The 19,858-nt window shown below is 40.4% G+C and overlaps 1 protein-coding gene and 3 long non-coding RNA genes across 5 annotated transcripts in view; 1 reads left to right on the forward strand and 3 right to left on the reverse strand.

The window, feature by feature from the left end:
* Positions 1-431: 431 nt before the first annotated feature.
* Positions 432-1,949, reverse strand: LOC143481868 (uncharacterized). The gene is made up of 3 exons (XR_013122088.1): positions 1,889-1,949; positions 795-1,501; positions 432-632 (listed from the first exon to the last, which is right to left on the reverse strand). It is a non-coding gene; the product is annotated as an uncharacterized LOC143481868 (long non-coding RNA).
* A 2,539-nt stretch (positions 1,950-4,488) lies between these two features.
* Positions 4,489-6,593, reverse strand: LOC143482396 (uncharacterized). Its single transcript, XR_013122209.1, has 3 exons — positions 5,946-6,593; positions 4,852-5,595; positions 4,489-4,689 (listed from the first exon to the last, which is right to left on the reverse strand). It is a non-coding gene; the product is annotated as an uncharacterized LOC143482396 (long non-coding RNA).
* A 2,616-nt stretch (positions 6,594-9,209) lies between these two features.
* The window catches only part of LOC143481909 (uncharacterized), a 68,168-nt gene continuing 57,519 nt past the window's right edge, over positions 9,210-19,858 (reverse strand). Inside the window, exons 3-6 of the mRNA XM_076980100.1 lie at positions 11,544-11,695; positions 11,323-11,466; positions 10,994-11,164; positions 9,210-10,084 (exon numbers count right to left, since the gene is read on the reverse strand). Of these exons, the coding sequence (XP_076836215.1) occupies positions 9,911-10,084; positions 10,994-11,164; positions 11,323-11,466; positions 11,544-11,648 (594 nt within the window). The 5' untranslated portion in view covers positions 11,649-11,695 and the 3' untranslated portion in view covers positions 9,210-9,910. The remainder of the gene's footprint in view (positions 10,085-10,993; positions 11,165-11,322; positions 11,467-11,543; positions 11,696-19,858) is intronic.
* LOC143481911 (uncharacterized) lies at positions 13,469-19,541 on the forward strand. 2 transcript variants are annotated; one of them, XR_013122101.1, is made up of 6 exons: positions 13,469-15,590; positions 15,733-16,566; positions 16,725-16,845; positions 17,087-17,306; positions 17,623-17,708; positions 18,455-19,541. It is a non-coding gene; the product is annotated as an uncharacterized LOC143481911 (long non-coding RNA). The 2 variants fall into 2 exon arrangements; XR_013122100.1 differs by having other exon boundaries at positions 13,469-16,566.

The following is a 19,858-nucleotide window of genomic DNA, read 5'->3' on the forward strand; positions in this document are numbered from 1 at the left end:
TACTGACAAAATGACGGCGTTACCTAACGCCGTTATTTTTAACTGCGTTATTCGCAACACTGGAAATAACACATCGTATTTACGTAGTTAATAAATAATCCTAATAAAAAATATTTCATATCTACCTTTAAGTCCTATGTGACGCACTAGTATGTATAATTTTCCCTTCTTTCTTTTGTTATTCATATATTTTCTCTGATTTATTTTGGAGACTGCATACATTCTAACCGAATCACATTCAGGCGGAGGACCACCGGGCAAGCCTCTTAGCGCATTTTGTGAGGTGGTGCAACGTATCATGGGGGAAGACAGTGCGGTGAACTGTGGAGTGGAGGGGGGTGAGGATCCTGCATTAATGAAATTCGAACACTTATCTCAAAGGTAAAGTTTTTATCATTTATTTAGATTTGAACACAAACACTGATGCTAATTGTCACTTCAAAATTATTGCATCCGTTAGTAATAAAGACGCTGCTCGTGCTCCCGACCCTGCTGGCTTGAGCGCAGATTCTCCATCTGCCCCTTCCTCTTTGACAGCGCTTCCAAACACCTCAAGTCATGAATGGCAGGAGGAAGAGTGGGCGTCTGAAGGAGGTCTGGCAGAGGACTCGCTCCCAAATGACATGCAAGAACTGAAAAGGCAGAAGTTAAAGCTTCAAATTAAAGTATTAAAATTGCAGCATGAATATTACACTCTTGCACTAAAAAAACAAAAGGAAGAACAAATAACTTAAACCCATGCTTATGTTAATGCCTAAATATTGTGCATATTTATACATAAAATTGAAATGTACCTAAAATGAAGGTTTGCAAAGTGTTGTCTGAAGCCTGTCGCATCACGTGTGCTGGCAGGGGGGCTCTCATCTCCATCTTCATCACTGTCATCACGGTTCTCCAGTGTTGGGTGGGGACGGATGTTGTGCTTCTTGCAAATATTATGCAGTATTGCACATGCCATTATGATTCGGCATACTTTTTCCGGACAGTACCGAATTTCAGAATGTAAATGTGGAATCTGCGCTTCCATTGGCCAATCCCTCTCTCTGCCACACTTCGTGTAGTACGGTGTGCCCTGTGAGAGGAGTTCAATAAAACTAATTAGCTACAGCTATAGCTATTGTTATGTTACTGCTGGGATGCATACGTGTTCTGTTTCAGGAATGAAGTGGATCCAGGTTCCAGACCGGGATTTGTGCAAACCTCTCTCCTAATTGGGATGCTGCTCCGCCCTAGGAGGACGGCCACAGGATATAAGGACAGCAGACAGGAGGGAAGGCAGATACTACAGGCCAGCAGCTGTAGTGGCAGCTTGGGGGCACGTTTGATACATTGTGCAGACTTTTGTGTTGCATTGGCCTGACTTGTTGGCGTGGCTGTTTTAGTAAGGTTGTATTCATATGTGATCCTACCTGTTATGTGGTGTTCTGTGTTGTCCTTCCTTTTCCTCCCTCCCCTCTGGTTAGTAGGAAGTGACTGCCATGTTGTTTTGGGTTGGTTTTGTCTTTGTTTGTTGGTAGGGAGATAGATTTGTGTGTTTTCTGTTTGGTATTAAATGTAGATGTATTTCCTTTCTAGTGTGGGGTTTGTTTATTATGTTGGCATATGTCACTTATGAAATAATACCAGAGTTGTTTGGTGTATGTATAAGTATTTCTTTTTTATATGATTATAAATATATTGACTTAAAGCCTATTAATATATACAATGTATCTAATACAATCACGCTATAAGTAGAACCCGTGTGTGCTGTCTTTATTCAGTATCAAAAATAATTATTTTTGTCACCTTGGACGCTGTTGTGGCCTATAGCCTAGAATGGGTCATAACACTATAGCTAAATTAGTATTATTCACAAAGAAAATACATATGGATGAAATAATAAACATACCTGTTGTAGTTGATTTGGGCTTCCGTCACTGCTCTGAAAAACGGCATGAGCAGCCACCGGCGTAAAGGATATCCATTATCACCTAAGAGATGACATCCAGGTGGCACAAGTCCTGTTTCAAAAAGTTGGTTCAGGGCGCTTTCATTGAAAACCCGAGCGTCATGGGTTGACCTGGGCCATTTGGGTACAACATCTAAAATGTTGTATTCTGCATCAAACACAATTTGAGTGTTGATGCTATGGTACCTCTTTCTGTTCACATAAACATCCTCATTAATGCTGGGAGCAATGATCTTTATGTGAGTGCCATCAATTGCACCTACAACTCCTGGAAATCCAGCTATCTGAATAAACTGGGTTTGCTTCTGTTGGATGACACGGGGTGTTGTTTGGAAAGTCAATAAAAAGGGTTACAGTGTGTGGCGCTGTAAGTGCCATAATTGTTTGCATGACGACTCTGCTAATTGTTGGTTGGGATGGGCCCAAATCATCAGCACTACACTGCTGCATTTTTCCTGTAGCAAGAAAACGAAGCATCAGCACTACTTTTAATTCAGCTGGGATGGCGTTGCTGCATGTAGTTGAAGGTGAGATGACATCTCTCACCAAGTCAGTGACAATGATGATTCCTGCTCTTTCCAGTCTATATCGTTTGATTAATTGAAAGTCATCAAACGTTTCCAAGACATTCCTCCTCTCTTGGAAGGTTCGGACACTTCTCTGTCTTCTCAGTGCCATCTCAGCCCCCTGGTGGCAACTCTTAACAACTTAAAAGTCCTCTGGAGCAGTCTTAACTTTTCGGGAGAGTAAGAGTGATTCTTATACTTATATAGTTTTGATAACAGGCACTTACACTTAACTCTGTGAGTAGGAGCAAATCTAAGAATTTTTCAGCACTTAAGTCCAAAATTCCACTCTAAGAAGTTTGATAAATACGGGCCCAGGGCCCGTATTTATCAAACTTCTTAGAATTACTCCTAAGAATGCTGCTAAGAATTGACTTATGTCTAAAATAATTCTTAGTTAAAAGCTGAGACTAAAAGTTAGTTATCAAGTCTTTCAGTCTCACTTTAAGCGAAGTGTAGGAGCAATTCGTAAGTGTCAGTCTCAGAGCTGGCTGTGCCGCAAAGCTGATCCTGGATGACATCGTTTCAAAACCCCCTGCAAGAACTGACACTGGATCAGATTTCATGTTCAATAATATTTCCTGGGAAATGTCAAGATAAAATTCAGAAAATGTTGAAATACCTTCATACCTTAATAATGTTGCAGTCATAATTTTTGTGAAATAACCAGTGTTGGGAATGTTACTTAAAAAAAGTAATTAGTGATAGTTACTCACTACTTGTTCAAAAAAGTAACTGTTAGTAACTGAAATACTCTATAATAAAAGTAACTCATTACCAGGGAAAGTAACTATTTGCATTACAGTTAAAACAAAGTTATATGCCAACGAATAGGAATTTTTTGAAAAAGCAGTTTTCACAGTCAGTTGAAATGAGTAGATGAATGAATGAATGAATGTTCAACTTATATATAGATCAGTAGACTTTTGATATTTATTGCACATCAACAGACCAGTGCAGGATAAAATCATTTAAAATCCCAAATCTTAAAAAAAAGAAAAAAAGCAAAAGTAAACACTACAAGTTACACTATATAAAATGCATTTACATCTATCAAATTAAATTAAATTCTCTCAACCTGAGACAACTGGTTTGTTCACAACAGAAGTAAACTTAACAATAAAACCTCTATTCTTAATTAAATAAATCAAATACCCAGTCTGGTAGACATTCAGGAACTTCAGGTATTTTCTTAAATAATGTTTATATCGCCACCTTGAAACTGCTAATTTTTCTTCAGCTTGCTCCTGACTCACCATTTCTGCCTCTTCTCCGGTTGTGTCGTGCTTCGGCACGCGTGTAACAACACTGGCTCTGATTGGCTACCATAACGCTGCCTTAGCCAATCGCTTACTTGTTAAGTTAAACAGGTGTTACACCGAGAACTGTGACCTATCGAGATCTGTTACTCCTCACTAGCCTGGACAGCGGTCCGCTCGGATTACTGTTAGTACATCAATATATAGTAACGCACTGCTTTTAATGACCAGTAACGTCAACGGCATTGTATCAACAGGAAAAGTAATAAATTATATTATCCTGTTACTGACAAAATGACGGCGTTACCTAACGCCGTTATTTTTAACTGCGTTATTCGCAACACTGGAAATAACACATCGTATTTACGTAGTTAATAAATAATCCTAATAAAAAATATTTCATATCTACCTTTAAGTCCTATGTGACGCACTAGTATGTATAATTTTCCCTTCTTTCTTTTGTTATTCATATATTTTCTCTGATTTATTTTGGAGACTGCATACATTCTAACCGAATCACATTCAGGCGGAGGACCACCGGGCAAGCCTCTTAGCGCATTTTGTGAGGTGGTGCAACGTATCATGGGGGAAGACAGTGCGGTGAACTGTGGAGTGGAGGGGGGTGAGGATCCTGCATTAATGAAATTCGAACACTTATCTCAAAGGTAAAGTTTTTATCATTTATTTAGATTTGAACACAAACACTGATGCTAATTGTCACTTCAAAATTATTGCATCCGTTAGTAATAAAGACGCTGCTCGTGCTCCCGACCCTGCTGGCTTGAGCGCAGATTCTCCATCTGCCCCTTCCTCTTTGACAGCGCTTCCAAACACCTCAAGTCATGAATGGCAGGAGGAAGAGTGGGCGTCTGAAGGAGGTCTGGCAGAGGACTCGCTCCCAAATGACATGCAAGAACTGAAAAGGCAGAAGTTAAAGCTTCAAATTAAAGTATTAAAATTGCAGCATGAATATTACACTCTTGCACTAAAAAAACAAAAGGAAGAACAAATAACTTAAACCCATGCTTATGTTAATGCCTAAATATTGTGCATATTTATACATAAAATTGAAATGTACCTAAAATGAAGGTTTGCAAAGTGTTGTCTGAAGCCTGTCGCATCACGTGTGCTGGCAGGGGGGCTCTCATCTCCATCTTCATCACTGTCATCACGGTTCTCCAGTGTTGGGTGGGGACGGATGTTGTGCTTCTTGCAAATATTATGCAGTATTGCACATGCCATTATGATTCGGCATACTTTTTCCGGACAGTACCGAATTTCAGAATGTAAATGTGGAATCTGCGCTTCCATTGGCCAATCCCTCTCTCTGCCACACTTCGTGTAGTACGGTGTGCCCTGTGAGAGGAGTTCAATAAAACTAATTAGCTACAGCTATAGCTATTGTTATGTTACTGCTGGGATGCATACGTGTTCTGTTTCAGGAATGAAGTGGATCCAGGTTCCAGACCGGGATTTGTGCAAACCTCTCTCCTAATTGGGATGCTGCTCCGCCCTAGGAGGACGGCCACAGGATATAAGGACAGCAGACAGGAGGGAAGGCAGATACTACAGGCCAGCAGCTGTAGTGGCAGCTTGGGGGCACGTTTGATACATTGTGCAGACTTTTGTGTTGCATTGGCCTGACTTGTTGGCGTGGCTGTTTTAGTAAGGTTGTATTCATATGTGATCCTACCTGTTATGTGGTGTTCTGTGTTGTCCTTCCTTTTCCTCCCTCCCCTCTGGTTAGTAGGAAGTGACTGCCATGTTGTTTTGGGTTGGTTTTGTCTTTGTTTGTTGGTAGGGAGATAGATTTGTGTGTTTTCTGTTTGGTATTAAATGTAGATGTATTTCCTTTCTAGTGTGGGGTTTGTTTATTATGTTGGCATATGTCACTTATGAAATAATACCAGAGTTGTTTGGTGTATGTATAAGTATTTCTTTTTTATATGATTATAAATATATTGACTTAAAGCCTATTAATATATACAATGTATCTAATACAATCACGCTATAAGTAGAACCCGTGTGTGCTGTCTTTATTCAGTATCAAAAATAATTATTTTTGTCACCTTGGACGCTGTTGTGGCCTATAGCCTAGAATGGGTCATAACACTATAGCTAAATTAGTATTATTCACAAAGAAAATACATATGGATGAAATAATAAACATACCTGTTGTAGTTGATTTGGGCTTCCGTCACTGCTCTGAAAAACGGCATGAGCAGCCACCGGCGTAAAGGATATCCTTTATCACCTAAGAGATGACATCCAGGTGGCACAAGTCCTGTTTCAAAAAGTTGGTTCAGGGCGCTTTCATTGAAAACCCGAGCGTCATGGGTTGACCTGGGCCATTTGGGTACAACATCTAAAATGTTGTATTCTGCATCAAACACAATTTGAGTGTTGATGCTATGGTACCTCTTTCTGTTCACATAAACATCCTCATTAATGCTGGGAGCAATGATCTTTATGTGAGTGCCATCAATTGCACCTACAACTCCTGGAAATCCAGCTATCTGAATAAACTGGGTTTGCTTCTGTTGGATGACACGGGGTGTTGTTTGGAAAGTCAATAAAAAGGGTTACAGTGTGTGGCGCTGTAAGTGCCATAATTGTTTGCATGACGACTCTGCTAATTGTTGGTTGGGATGGGCCCAAATCATCAGCACTACACTGCTGCATTTTTCCTGTAGCAAGAAAACGAAGCATCAGCACTACTTTTAATTCAGCTGGGATGGCGTTGCTGCATGTAGTTGAAGGTGAGATGACATCTCTCACCAAGTCAGTGACAATGATGATTCCTGCTCTTTCCAGTCTATATCGTTTGATTAATTGAAAGTCATCAAACGTTTCCAAGACATTCCTCCTCTCTTGGAAGGTTCGGACACTTCTCTGTCTTCTCAGTGCCATCTCAGCCCCCTGGTGGCAACTCTTAACAACTTAAAAGTCCTCTGGAGCAGTCTTAACTTTTCGGGAGAGTAAGAGTGATTCTTATACTTATATAGTTTTGATAACAGGCACTTACACTTAACTCTGTGAGTAGGAGCAAATCTAAGAATTTTTCAGCACTTAAGTCCAAAATTCCACTCTAAGAAGTTTGATAAATACGGGCCCAGGGCCCGTATTTATCAAACTTCTTAGAATTACTCCTAAGAATGCTGCTAAGAATTGACTTATGTCTAAAATAATTCTTAGTTAAAAGCTGAGACTAAAAGTTAGTTATCAAGTCTTTCAGTCTCACTTTAAGCGAAGTGTAGGAGCAATTCGTAAGTGTCAGTCTCAGAGCTGATTTACGACACCTGGCTGTGCCGCAAAGCTGATCCTGGATGACATTGTTTCAAAACCCCCTGCAAGAACCAATCGCTGGATTGGATTTTATGTTCAATAATATTTTCTGAGAAATGTAAAGATAAAATTCTTAAAATGTTGAAATACCTTCACATTTAAAGGGTCTAATCAGTGACTGTGGAGAGGAAAGCACAGGCTAGCTGAGGGCATGCATAATATAGACAGAGTTTCCAATGGAGTGGTTGGTTATATTATGGTGGTACAGTATTTAAAATATTAGGATAATTTAATTCAATGTGTGTTGTAGTGCACAATGCACATATATTACTGGCAGCATTGAGCATGCATTAACAGTAGCAGTGAGCCTACTTTAGTCGCCAGTGAGGACAGTATTGATATACTTGGCTAGGGAGTGTTTGATAGTGCAGCAGGTAAATCAATATGGAACTGGTGGCACTGAGAATGCATTAATTGTGCCAGCTAAGTTGGGCACAGCCTTTGTTCCCAGGGAGGATTTTCTGGTTTAGAAACTGATTAGCTGTACAGCAGGTAAATACAGGAAGTTTTTGGGGCAGTCATGGCCTGGTGGTAGGGAACTGGTCTTGTGACCGGAGGGTCGTGGGTTCGACTCCCAGGCCTGAGGCCATGACTGAGGTGCCCTTGAGCAAGGCACCTAACCCCAACTGCTCCCCGGGCGCCGGGCTAGGGCTGCCCACCGCTCTGGGCATGTGTGCACTACAGCCCCCTAGTAATCACTAGTGTGTGTGTTCTAACTGCACAGATGGGTAAAAAGCGGAGGACCAATTTTGGTTGCGGTGTAATATGGCACATTTACATATAATATCTGCTGGTGATGCTCATATAGAACTGGTGGCACGATGCACATAGTAAAAGCGGGGCAGGGTATGACCTTAGTAAACAGGGAGACCAACATGGATGACATAATTTAGTGACTGTTAGGACAGTACAATCTGCATCATGGCTCTCCATGTTCATAATGAAGATTTTCGCCTGAAATGATCTCCTTTAATGCAGTGAGGCCCCTGTTTGACTTGACACAATTAAGGTGGACAATGATGGTTTATTAGGTTGCAATTACCCTCTCAGAGAAGCTATAAAGGGTTATGAATAAGGGGATTTGAAATTGATTGCAGATATAGGTGGAACACTTCAGGTCTCTCAACTCAGTCACCAACTCTATGTATTTCAACCAAATCCACATATTCTTTTTTTTTTTTTTTTTTTACTTTTTATTTGTAAACATCTTTTAAGTTCAAGGCATACATTTAACCATGTAGTAAGAGGGTTGCAATATAAAAAACACAAAAAACAAAAGGAAAAAAATTATAATAAATTAAAAAAAAATAAAACACGATGTGAGGTCATATTTAAATCAGGAGTCAACATGGGCTATTCTTCCTATTAGCTAAGTAAGCACGCCACTTTCCCCATTGTTTTTCTCCCAACTACTTCTGAAGTCGAATGAAGAAAGTCTTGCCAGATTAAGGAATTTGTAGTGGATAACTGTGTTTTTCAGGCTCTAAGCCACATGTCCTCAGTTATTTCAATGTCCAGTTCCTTGTTTCATAGTCTATGTCTGCCAGTCTCGTTAGTTGAGTTTGGATTTAGAAGCTGTGCTAAGGCTAGCTATGAAAGAATTACCAAAAGTAGTGGTTGTGGAGAGGAAAGCACAGGCCTCTTGAGGGCAGGCATCATATAGACATTTATGATGGTGTGATTGGCTATAGAGGGGAAGAGAAATAGGGATATATAGGGAACTTACCAGCAGCATTTTTTACTTGAAAATCAAATACAAATACTTGTTGTTCAGTAAAGTATTTCAGTCTTGCTTTGCAGTCTTTCTGAGTTATAAGCCATTTTTGCCTAGTTATTCATCGTTGAGGAACTGTAAGGCAATGTAAGATGCATTAACAAGCACTGCATATAATTAATTGATACACAACAGTTTCAAATATAAAACAGAATGTCAGAGCGGGCCCCAGCGCTGCCCCGCCCATGACCACCAGAGGGCGCTAGCGGTCTTCTGTCAGGGCAGGTCCCTCCTCCACACGTGCCATGACTACCGGAGGGCGTTCGCATTCCACAACTCGCAATCAGCGTACGTGACCCGCAGCCGGTTTTCTTCGCTGAGTTGTTTGGTCTTTTCAGGCGTTCTCCGATTCATGCTCTTCAGTGTTTTTCTCTTCACTTTCTCCTGTATCTTCGAGTTTTATCTCCTGCGCCTTTTGGCCCATCTCAAGTTTTCCCCCCGCTGTATTCTTCCTGTCCGGTTTTTTGTTTTCATTCAGCTAGGGTTTTGTATTTCGCCATTATTGGTCAGGTAGTCGTTTTTTTCCCGGACGTTTTTTGTTTACTTACCTCTCTCTCTCTCTCTCGTTTTCGCGTTGAAGTTTATCCGCGTTCTTCAGTTGTTAAGATTTGTGTTTCGTTTTCCTTGTTTTTAGTACTTACCGCGCGTCGAGTTCTCTCCGCGTTTTTTCTCGGTTTTTCGTGTTTAACCCTTGGTGTATATTTGTTTTTTCTTTTTCTCTTTTTCCGCACTCCTTTTGGCGGAGGTTTCTGTTCTTTGTTTTCTGTTTGTTTATGGTTTGGCATTTGGGTCCCTTTGACTAAACATCAAGCAGTGTGTTCGCGTGCGCACCTCCTGCCTAACGTACTAGTTTTTAAATATCAATATACATTACCTTCACAAATTCATTATATACATTACCTTCACATAAATTCACAAATGACCATTTTTTTGTTCTTTATAAAAATGCAAAGGTTGAAAACTGTTGTGCATAATAATAATTTGGAACATGCATTTTGAACACATTTTGAGTGTTTTATTAATTAAGACTGGCCAAAAGCACTCTCAGCACAAAAGTTAAGATTAGGTATGCAATGCTGTACTCCCCACGCTTCCCTTCCTCATCTGTATCTGTCTCCTCCCCCTTCAGCTTGTCCTGGCTGTGGGCGTCTCTCCCTTCCGCAACCTCGCTCTGAACGTCGTCAACTTTCTCCTGAAAATAGACAACAGTTCACGTTTCAAATTCCTGTCAAATTCCTTTGGCATTCCAGTGCCCCAGACTGCTACCTTATCAAATGTCAGAGGTCATGGGGTGTGACTGTGACCATCCCAGGACTGAATCCTGACCCAGTACTGATTTCCCAGTTAACATTAGAGAGCGGTAGCCTCTTATCTTTACGGCATGGACCGCTAGCGTCTGGGGAGCATCGTTGGCTAGCAGTCGGGCCAGTCCCTGTGGTTGCTACAGTAATGGGATGGGTGGTGGGTGTCCATGTTTTATGTGTGTTTAAGTGTGCTGTACTGGTGCAGAGTTTTCAATAAACTTGTAATTCAGTATGTCTGTGTTTAAAAAACAATGTTTTAAGTCGATTCAGCACTGTTTTACTCAGCACTGTTTTAATCAGATCGGTATCGGCCGATACGAAGCCTCAGATATCTGAATCGGTATCGGAAGTGAAAAACGTGAATCGGTGCATCCCTACACACACATATGGTTAACCAGGCAACAGCCCCGACACAAACCAGTCCCGCCAATATGCTAATTATTAGAATATTAATGCTAATATTTTAACGAGCTTTCAGAAGTCAGTATTCTAACAGACACAGACGTGTGCCACACGTGCACAATCATTTACATTTATGGCATTTGGCAGACGCCCTTATCCAGAGCGACTTACTTTTTTTTTATCTCATTTTTATACAAGGGAGCCATTGAGGGTTAAGGGCCTTGCTCAGGGGCACCTCAGTCATGGCCTCAGGTCTGGGGATCAAACCCACTACCCTTCGGTCACAAGACCAGTTTCCTGACCACCAGGCCATGACTGCCCTATCATTGGGAGTAACGGCCGTCAACACCCTCAGGTTTAATCCTGAGGTCTGAGAGAAAGGTCAAAGGTCTCACGTTAATGACGGCATCCTTCTCAGCCAGCGAGGCTCGCAGCTTGGCCGTCTCTAAGGGTGTGTCCTCGGTTGCCGTGCTGACAGGTTTCCGGGCATCACTTAGCTGCCTGCGCAGGTCCTGCAGTTCAGCTGTGCATGCTGACAGAGCCTGGTTATGTCTCTCCACACACTCCTACACACACACACACACACACACACCTTCAGCTGGTTCTCCCTCCTCAGTGCACTGTTAAGAGCTTGTGTTTTCTAAAAAAACTGACTTTCGAAAATCTTCTTGCTCCCTCTCTCTGCCTCAAACACACACACACCCACACAAACAGAAACACACACGCTTATATTGATGGTCTCCTCAATGTGTAAAAGCAGGTTGTTCAGGCGCTCCACCTCTTTCTCCTTCTCCCTCACGCTCAGCTGAAGCATGTGGACCTCATTCTCCTTCTCCTCCACAGCCACAAACTTCTCATCCAGCGCATTCTACACACACACAGGTTAGTGAGGCTGCTTCAACAGGATGGCAGCGGTGACTGATGGAGTGGCAGGAGGTACTGCACCTCCAGAGCCTTCTCCTTCTCCCTCAGCTTCTCTCTCAGCTTGGTCAGCGTGATGTCACTTCCTCCTGGTGCCTGGTCCTGCTCCAGGTCCTGCACCATGTTCATGCATGGACGATTTCATAAGTGGAGGGGACACAACCTGGGGTGGCGAACTGTTGAGCGGGGGGGGGGGGGGGGGGGGGGGTTGAATGAAAATTGTTGAGCGCTGTGAACAAAAATTGTTGAGCGGGGGGGGGGGGGGAGCTCGGAGCTGCATGATCCTAGTGCTAGATTTGTCGCTATTTGGATATTGTTTTTTTAACCGTTAAAAAGTGGGGGGGACATGACTTCGTCGCTACTTAAATATTTGGTTTTAACTGTAAAAACGGGGGGGGACCAAAACCGGCTTTTGAAAAAGTGGGGGGGACATGTCCCCCCCGTCCCCCCCCAAAACTACGTCCGTGTGTTCATGTAGTCCTGAGAGAGAGAGAAAGAGAGAAGAACGTGTGTGTGTAAAAGAGAGAGAGAGATTTAACTAATGATGTTAATTACAGCTCACTGATAATCTCCTAATTAAATATTCATCAGCTGTTAGGATTTTGTGTTATTTAGGTGGCCATATGTGTGTGTGTGTGTGTTTGTCTTTATTACATGTTGGGGCTGCAACACATTAGCACACTCACTCAGTGGGAACCACAAAATTTCAGCCAAAATCACTTAAGCTGACTCAGGAGAGAAGTGGTTTTGCATAAATTGCTAAAATATGAGGTGTGAACACATTATGTAATAACTTAAAAAATAATAAAAATAAATAGCAATTGGTGTAATAAATTACAATTTTCAATAACTTGAAAAAATTATTACATTTAAGATGTACAGTCAGTTTGAACAGTTAGAAGTACTGAAGAGCTCCACAGTATTGTTCTAAGCAGTGTTAATTTCGTTGACGAATAATTTTCGTCATAGTTTTCGTCAACGAACCTTTTTTTCATGACGAAAAAATGAGACGATAACTAAAAACTATACGAAGGGATAAAAACGATGACAAAATTAATGGACTTTTTTTTTTTTATGGCCCACCTCCACCCCCCCATCTTTGGAGGACAACTTTGTTTTTATGTATAGATCAAATGACAATTATAACAATTCTGTATAATATAGTGATAACAATATGCAAAGTGATAATTATTGGGGTTAGGTGGACCAAGAAAAGAGGGGGGGGAGAGAAAGAATTAATGGACATTTTCATCAACGAAATAAAAACTAGACGAAAATATTGGCCAGCGACGGCATTCAATCAGATCTGATTTAGCTTTTGAGAAAGGTAGGGATAAGTTTATAAGAGATCCAACCGTAACTACTTTAGCGTAGTAGCGGGACAAACCGGATAACTGTCCAATCAGTACTAACGTCTTCACATCGCACAGAACCCTGGAAGACCATACCAGCCTGTGAACTGTGGTCACTCATGAAATTCAACTCGAAGTTAACTCGACAATGTCAGCAGGGAGAAAGATAAGAGGCGATATATGGACACATTTCTCTTTTGACTTTGAGAAAAAGAAGACAGTGTGTAAACCATGTGGGACGATGATGTCGGGAAAAATACGACAAATGAAATGACATCTGCAGGCTATGGCATTGTTGTTTTTACGGCACCCAGTTTTATATAGAATGTAATATGCATTGTTCATAACAAACTCCATATGTTTTCAGGGAGAGCGGGCCTACTGGTCATCAATGTTTTGTTATTGTTATGCTCAATAACTATAAGTTCAGGTCAATAAAGTTGTTTGGAAATTTGTTTTTTCATTTTCATGTTTCATTTTGTGCAAGTGTATATAATGACTATTACACCATTAATATTTTATATATTTTAGTCAACTAAATTAAAACATATTAATATTTTAGTCAACTAAATTCTTTTGATAATTAGTCGACTAAATTCTAATGATAATTAGTCGACTAAAACTAGACTAAGACTAAAAACAAATCCAATGACTAAATTATGACTAAAACTAAATGTCATTTTAGTCAAAAGACTAAGATTAAAACTAAATAAAAATTGGCTCACATTTCGGTTTTCAATCCACCGCAGAATCTTTACCCACACATTAAGAAGGACGATGGCACCAAAGGTCTTAAAATAACTGATCAAACCATTTGCCTCGGACTTTGCTTTTCTTGTCAGACTGCAGGTGGCTAAGACATTCTAGTGCCTCAAGGGTGGAGGGCAAGTGAGCTGCCACAACTCGTACTGCAGCAATGCGGGCACTCCATCGAGTGTCAGAGAGACGATGAAGAGAACATCCCGTCTTTTCTTTCAAGGTTGCCCATCGCTCTGGGCTAGCACTGAAGAAATTATAAAGACGGTTTACAGAGCCCAAAAATGCTCAGCCGCATGGACACCAACCAGATTGAGCGTGTGAGAAGCACAGGGGGAGAATGTAGCAAGTGGATTGACTTTTAAAATCTGAGCTTGTACTCCTTTCACCTTCCCAGACATGTTGGCTCCATTATCATATCCTTGTCCTCTACATTCTTGTAAAGGTATGCCATTGGACTGCAACGCTTCTAGAATCAATTTGGGAATTTCCTGGCCTGTCTTTTTGTCAAAATCTTTGAATTCGATAAACCTCTCAACTATCTTTCAAACACCACAGTCTTCTTTGTCGTGATGTACATATCTTACCAATAGCATGTTCTGTTCTGTATGAGATATGTCTGGTGTTGAGTCACATATGACAGAGTAATATATTGCATCTTCTCTTTCTTTCAGGATAGTGTTGAGCACTCTTTTGCCACAGAGCTCAATAAACTCATTCTGCGTGTCTGGACTTAGGTAGTGAGTTAAACGTGACCCTTTCTTATTAGGGTTCACACACGTAGTGTGGGAAACCTATTGTTTTTTGTCTTACTTTTTCTAAGTGCTCATGTAAGAAGGGATCATAATGGGGCAACAACTCAAGAGTTCCAAGAAAACTGCCATTATGGACATCATCCAAATTTGAGGTTTTGCCTCTGAATGCAAGATTTCTTGAAGCCAAATGAAGAGTTACATCCAAAAGCCTCTCTAAGATCTTGGTATGTTTCTCTGTTTCTGTCTGGAACTGTTTTTCCCAGACAGCACAGGTACGTCGGCAAGACGTTTATGCGACGTTCACAGTTACGTCGTTAAAGCATCTGCGGTCGGTCGTTTGCTCACTGGCACGACGTCGCATAGACGTCGTTACCTGACGTTCAAACGACGTCCATCTGATCTCCGAACGACGTTCATCATCTGATGCTTTTAAGCTGTATTTACGATGTTTATGCGACGCTTACAGCTTCATCGTTAAAGCGTCTATACATCGTCTTACCAACGTCGTTTTTGGATCAAGCCATGCGAGTCCGTTATTCCGTCGAGCGTTTTCATGTTTTGTTCTTTTAAAGATCTTCACGCGAGCAGCAGTAGCCTATTTATTCTTGTTCTGCATATAATCCCAGGTAGACAACTAGCTAGATAACGAAATAGTTGTTTGTGGAGTTTAATTCCTATTTCCTGTTATTCAGATTTTGCCTTTAAAAGATTTAAAGAGACAGCCAGTTTAAAAGATGTAAAGAGACAGCCAGTTTACAATTTTGAAAAGTTGTATTAACTAATTCACATGCACAAACAAAAACTTAAATTCTAAAGTGTACATAAAATATTATTTTGAAAAGTTGTATTTTAGAACCAATTCACATGCATAAACAATTACAAAAAAATGATAAAATGTAAATCACATTATTATTATTCAAAATAATCATCTTTCGGCAATTGCGTGTCAGTCTCTCCATGACAATTGCGAACAGTCCTCATCCTTTAACTTCCACCACCTGATCTTAGGTGGCGCTCTCACTCTCCTCTTCTTCACCTCTAAAACCATCCTACATATCACCATCCTATGCTGTTTAGCTACACTCTCCCCTGGTAACACCTTGCAATCACTAACCTCTCTCAGGTTTTGTCTCCTAGAGGATATAGTCGACCTGTGTGCATCTTCCCCCACTCTTATATGTTACCCTGTGCTCTTCCTTTTTCTTAAAGTAAGTGTTAACTACAGCCATCTTTATCTTTATCCTCTTAGCAAAATCTACCACCATTTGTCCTTCCGTATTCCTTTCTTTAACAACATATAATAAAAGTGTTGTCGTTGTTTAACTATGATATTGTAAATAATTTTCTCAGTGCTGTAACAAAAACGGAACTGTCCATGTATGAACACGAAGGGCTTAAATCGACTTGATCACGTTGATTCAGCGTGGTCTTCCGCGATGAAGTCTGTCAGGCGCCAGACGAAGCCAGTCTTTCATCGACTTTTCTGCATCAGCTTCACAAGGGTGGGACAGTTGAGGATTTCTCATCGCAGATGCTGTAAGTACAACATTGTTTAATTAGAAAATTACTTGTATGTTTTAGTTTCTAAGATAATTTTGGGCCTAAGGATGAGCCTGTTGCTAATAAGCCATTTAGGCACTATTGCTAAGAAGTGCTAATGAAAAGCTGTGTACATGAAGTTTAGTGGCTGTTCAGATACAGAAACTCTATGGCTTGTGGGTGTAGAAAAATGAATGGGATGGAAAGAGGGATGAAAACACAACAGATGAGTGCAGGTACTAATTAGTATGCCTGTGGTTTAGAGCAATACGGCACTATGGATATTATACTTTGAATAAATTTTTCCAATGACTGCTTTTCAATTTGGCACTAATTTCTCTTCATATTAGAAGGCAAGCATTTCTAATTAAATGTATGTGCGTCTTAAGATTTAAGAGTGACACTGAATTGTTTCATGTAATATGCATTGCAAATCATTTCTGAGATATGCCATCTTAAAATTTCTTTAAAAGTCAGTTATTTTACTCAGTGGTGTCCAGTTCTATCCAGAAAGGGGCACTTTGGCTGCAGAAGCACACATGATAATTTTTTAAAAACTGATACCAACATGAAGCCTTTGTGGATAAGATTATTCACCCCTGTTGTGACTATACACATCAAAACTAAGGATCACCAACCAAGACGGTAAATGTCAATTATAAAACAAAGCTATTTGTGATTTGTTTTTTATGGTACTATATTTGTCATGTTTGGTATACTATGGTCTTATTTTCATACTTACATACTACAAGTTCCTTGATGCGAGTGTGCCCAATTCCTTTTATTCTCCTCTGCCACACCAGTTCCCTAACCACCAGGCCCTGACTGCCCCCATCTAATGACAGCTTTGACATCTGTAGACAGACAGACAGATAAATAAAAACCAGGGACCGAATTCATAAAAGGTTTTTAAAATTTACAAAGGTATGAGTACAAACATTAAGGAGTTTATAATAATGTTCCTTAAATCAACCCTCAGGATGGATGGATATATCGTTCTTAATTTTGTACTCGAAAGAAAAGATAATTACTTTGTTCCTAAATAAATGTTTATCTTTTACAAGATGTTTACAAAATGTGTACTCTGTGCGAGTTTGTTAAAATAGTATATTTCAGTACTGACCTTTTTTTTTTTTGTGTCACTGTTGGTCAAATCATGTTCTAGGCGCACAAAATCCTCTGCACACTGGAGGGGGAGTATGTTTTCTTCCAGATCTTCTTCCAGTGGTGTTGGAAGATTTCTGCTCCTCTCTCCTGCCATTGCCTGAACAACTGCAGTTAAATGCTGCAGTTGCACCTCACCAATAGCCTCAAGGATGCATCAATCAGTGGCTGTGACATATATAACATACACAACAATAAAATTTAAATGAATATTCAAAAAGGTTTGCATTCACATTATTATATACCTGGATATATTTAATTTGAGCAAGGATGTTTAGTGAAATTGAGTTTGTTTGGAATTAAATTTTTGAAAACATACGAGTGCACTGGGAGGGTATTAAACGTCCTGAGGCGCGAGCTCTTGATGCTAAAAAAGTAGTAAAAACATGCAGTAATTAGAGTCAATGCAATGGACAAAAATAAGGATAAAATAAGGACATTGCCTTAAACTGCTGTGCCCAACAACAAATATTTAATATGAAGACCCAGTGTATGTGTAATATTGCACTGCTTAGAGTAAACATTTTAAACTTTCAGTATGTGTCCTACCATGAGGTGGAGATGTGAGACCAATCGGAGGACTCCTATTGTGGCTGTGGCGCTGTGGAAAGAATATGTCTTTGGTAAGTACATGTGTGTTCATATGTGTTTGTAATTTCTTTATAAAGGTACACTGCAGATACTGTCTGCATTTTAGGGAACAAGCTAAGTTTACATGGAGTATCTGTTTTACTGTACCCTATAACCTTACTTTGATAGGAGGACATTGTTCTAAAATCCACATTCTGACTGTGTAGTGGCGGGTTTGATGCTGGGGGGGAAACATTGACACAATAGGTTTAATCAGACTTAATTGATCAGATTTTAATGACAGTTTAGATCAGCAGTGCTTTCTTACTTTGAAAAGTATCCATTAGAATATGACCACTGAGTGGTGGTGTAATGTTCACAATAAGTGTGTTTTTAGCATCATGAATACTATTATAACAATGCTGCAATACGTGACTCCCTCTGGGATTAATAAAGTGATCTATTTATGTTTCTAAATGGGTTGAAATGTGGTGTTGTATTAATTTAGTAGGTATAATGTGGAAGTATGCAGGTTTTCTTTGTTTTACACTTTTCCCCCTCATTTTCAGAAGTGTCGACTGGATTCCTGGCCCCTATTCTGTGTGCGAGTAGTTCTGCTAGGAGATTTATTGAATGTTAACATTGCTGAGAAATAATACTGTGGAATAATCTTCCTGCCTTTATGCGGGACTCAGACACAGTCTCAATGTTTAAAACTCGACTAAAGACTTATCTGTTTAGTTTGGCCTTTGAATAATCTGTTACATATTTACCACATCATTTATCTTTCTTCTCCAAGGTTCACCTGGGGAGTAACACTGCAGTCGGAGACTACAATACCATTATCATCACTCCGACACGGAATGAAAACCTGGCGTTCATCACAAGACATTTACATTGACAATATCAACACCCAGAACTTTTATTCTAGTTACCTTATACTTAGCCTGATTATGTGATTTGTTTGTGACTTGTGTATTCGTCTGTATAATTTGTTTTTGTGTAATTTGTGTTAACGGGCCGCCCAATGGAGGATGGGTTCCCTTTTGAGTCTTGGTCTTCCCAAGGTTTCTTCCTATTCCCCACCATCTAGGGAGTTTTTCCTTGCCACTGTCGCCTTTGGCTTGCTCATTAGGGATTTGGACCCATAGTATTGTTAACCTTGTAAATCCTGTAAAGCGCTTTGTGACAACTTGTGTTGTGAAAAGTGCTATACAAATATATTTGATTTGATTTAGTAAGGGACAGTGCATTTTAATTATGTATGTATATATTATTTGGAGTTTAATATATTTGTAGAGAACATTCTGTACATCAGGGTTTCTCAATCCTGCTCCTACACAATATTTGGGTGTTTTTGTGCTTACTGTGTACTTGTGGTGGTGGTGGTGGCCGAGGTAATTTGCTCTTGGGCCTCTTTGCTTTGGTTGAGACTCTTCATCTGACCACCAACATGGTCTCTTTTTTGATCTGCAAGTAAGTTATAGTTGAAGTCATCTAAATCACAATATATACTTATGTCTAGATTACCTCAGTGGAAGATGAATGTACCTTGATTTAGGTCCGTTTTCTCCATCGGAAATAAGGTCGGATGTGTCACATGATGTCTTCCATTTCCTGTTGACATTGTCTAGTGCAGGGGTACTCAACTAAATTTGTCCGCGGTCCAATTTTGGCAGATAGCTGTCACCTGAGGTCCGGGGGGTGGTGAACGTAACACTCGTGACGGAGTGTTTTTTTCAATAGCCCTGAAATAAATACTCCGGTTTAAAATTAATTCTCCCGTCAAAATGAATAAATATGGTTTTTTTGGGTCCGTATCCAGTTAATCAGGAATGAGATTGGGTCCGGACAGGACTGCGTTCGGGTCCGGATACCACGGACGTAGTTTTGGGGGGGGACGGGGGGGACATGTCCCCCCCACTTTTTCAAAAGCCGGTTTTGGTCCCCCCCCAGTTTTTACAGTTAAAACCAAATATTTAAGTAGCGACGAAGTCATGTCCCCCCCACTTTTTAACGGTTAAAAAAACAATATCCAAATAGCGACAAATCTAGCACTAGGATCATGCAGCTCCGAGCTCCAACCCCCCCCCCCCCCCCCCCCCCGCTCAACAATTTTTGTTCACAGCGCTCAACAATTTTCATTCAACCCCCCCCCCCCCCCGCTCAACAGTTCGCCACCCCAGGTTGTGTCCCCCCCACT

The sequence above is a fragment of the Brachyhypopomus gauderio genome, chromosome 18 (assembly GCF_052324685.1).
Source record: "Brachyhypopomus gauderio isolate BG-103 chromosome 18, BGAUD_0.2, whole genome shotgun sequence".
In the NCBI taxonomy this organism is placed as follows: domain Eukaryota; kingdom Metazoa; phylum Chordata; class Actinopteri; order Gymnotiformes; family Hypopomidae; genus Brachyhypopomus; species Brachyhypopomus gauderio.